General features: G+C 40.7%; 1 protein-coding gene across 2 annotated transcripts in view; it reads right to left on the bottom strand.

Moving 5' to 3' along the window:
- Window positions 1–1,845, bottom strand: part of lars (leucyl-tRNA synthetase) — a 30,541-nt gene that overhangs the window by 5,062 nt on the left and 23,634 nt on the right. For both annotated transcript variants that reach the window (XM_015389873.1, XM_015389872.1), the window contains exons 24-26: window positions 1,481–1,571; window positions 1,072–1,212; window positions 261–401 (exon numbers count right to left, since the gene is read on the bottom strand). In XM_015389873.1, the coding sequence (XP_015245359.1) occupies window positions 261–401; window positions 1,072–1,212; window positions 1,481–1,571 (373 nt within the window). The remainder of the gene's footprint in view (window positions 1–260; window positions 402–1,071; window positions 1,213–1,480; window positions 1,572–1,845) is intronic.

The raw sequence follows: 1,845 nt of genomic DNA on the forward strand, positions 1-1,845 counted from the left end.
CCATCTAATTATTAAAAACTCATCCGTTTGGGGTTTTGAACAAACACAAAAAAAGAGAGAAACCCAAGAGAGTGCAATCAAATCGAAAATGGATTTCCACTTCCACTTTATAAACCATTCCAAACTAGTAAAGAATGAGAGAACTTAAAGATTTAGGACAAAAAGTACAGGGAAATGTATTCAAAACATCTTGGGAAAAGAGTAGAGAAAGAAACATTTTGAACACACCAGAGAAACCCAAAAACAGAGACATCTTATACCTTGTTTTTGGGAGGAAGCATGTATGCCTTGAGTCGCAATCGGAGGTCATGAGCAGTCTCCATTAGGTACTGAGAGGAACGAATCAAAACCTCATCGACTGGGCCAGCCACGGGCCATGACGCCTTCATCAGAGAACCCGCCTGTCAGGGGTAACCAGGAGAGGAGTCAAAGCTCATTTTTTATCTTTAAAGGGAACACAATTAGGCCTTAATAATTACACAATCAGAAGTCACAGTACTTTTGTAACATTGCTAGGAGGCATTATTTTTTTGAGCATCTGTAAAAATACATGATTTCAGCTTTTGGTACCAAGCACAGGATGAGGGGAAAATAAAGGTAGTTGAGGGGGCTCTCTTGTTGTTGCTAAGCGACAACTGAGAAACATATCTCCAGCACAGCAGCACTCCTTTATAATCACAAATTTGAGTGTTAAAAATATTCCTGGCTCAAGAATGCTGCTGGTGGAAGCGTTTAACTGCGTGTGTACTGGTTTCATGCTGCAGAGGAAAGGCTCAGTGTGAAGACAGGCTCCCAGCGGACTTGTATTTTACCACTGGGAACTTGTCAATGGCCATTTCACACCAGTAAATGAGCAGCAGAAACAGTGCTTCTACGGGCAAACACGAACCGTTTCTGAATGCAAATGAACACATTATGGTGACAGGTCAGGGTTTGCAGCACTCCTCTATTGTAAGTAAAAGTATACAACGCAGAAAATCCCTACAAAAAAGGGTAGGAGGGGAGAAACATAGCTATGTTTATACCCTGAGACTTAAAAGAAGAAAAGTACCAAAAAATCTGTTTCTATACCTTCCCCAGTAGACTCCATGTGTATTCGCAGAGGTGTGGACAGATGGGGGCCAGCAGCAGTGTTTGTCTCTCTATGAACTGGAAGACAAGGTCTCTGTGCATGCCTTCGATGGCCAGCTCACGATACTTATCTTTAGCCGCCTAAAACAGAAGCATGAAAACATTTGATATATGTTGGAACCCAAATGCATTCCATAAGACCAAGCATGACATTGTTGATCACACCTGCATCTTAACTTTAAGATGATCTTGAGTGAGTAGCACTTTTACAAATTACTCAATTACAGACATTTCAATGGAAAATAACTTCTTAAGAAGTTCTAATGTCAACAAGCTTCAGAACAATTCCTATTCTTAAGCTGAAAAACAAAAACCTTTAAGATCTTATCCAGTGTGGTAAAGTATTTACCTGGAACTCAAAAAAGCCGCTCTTGAGGGCCTCCTTGTACATCATCTTCTCATAATGCTGTTCTGTCTTCAAGATGCCAGCATTCATTTCACTGGATAAAAGATCATATTTGTAGTTAAAACTACACAAAAAAAGAAAAAAAAAATCTGTCCCCCTCTCTCTGACAAAAAACGCACTGCTGCTGGAATGGAATGGAATGAAAAAAAAAAAAGCGCTCTCCCTCTCATCCCTGGCACACATGCACAGCTGCTGGAATGGAATACAAAAAGAAAAAAAACACGCTCTCCCTCTCATCCCTGGCACACATGCACAGCTGCTGGAATGGAATACAAAAAGAAAAAAAACACGCTCTCCCTCTCATCCCT

This window comes from Cyprinodon variegatus, unplaced genomic scaffold, assembly GCF_000732505.1.
Source record: "Cyprinodon variegatus isolate N-32 unplaced genomic scaffold, C_variegatus-1.0 Scaffold478, whole genome shotgun sequence".
NCBI lineage: Eukaryota > Metazoa > Chordata > Actinopteri > Cyprinodontiformes > Cyprinodontidae > Cyprinodon > Cyprinodon variegatus.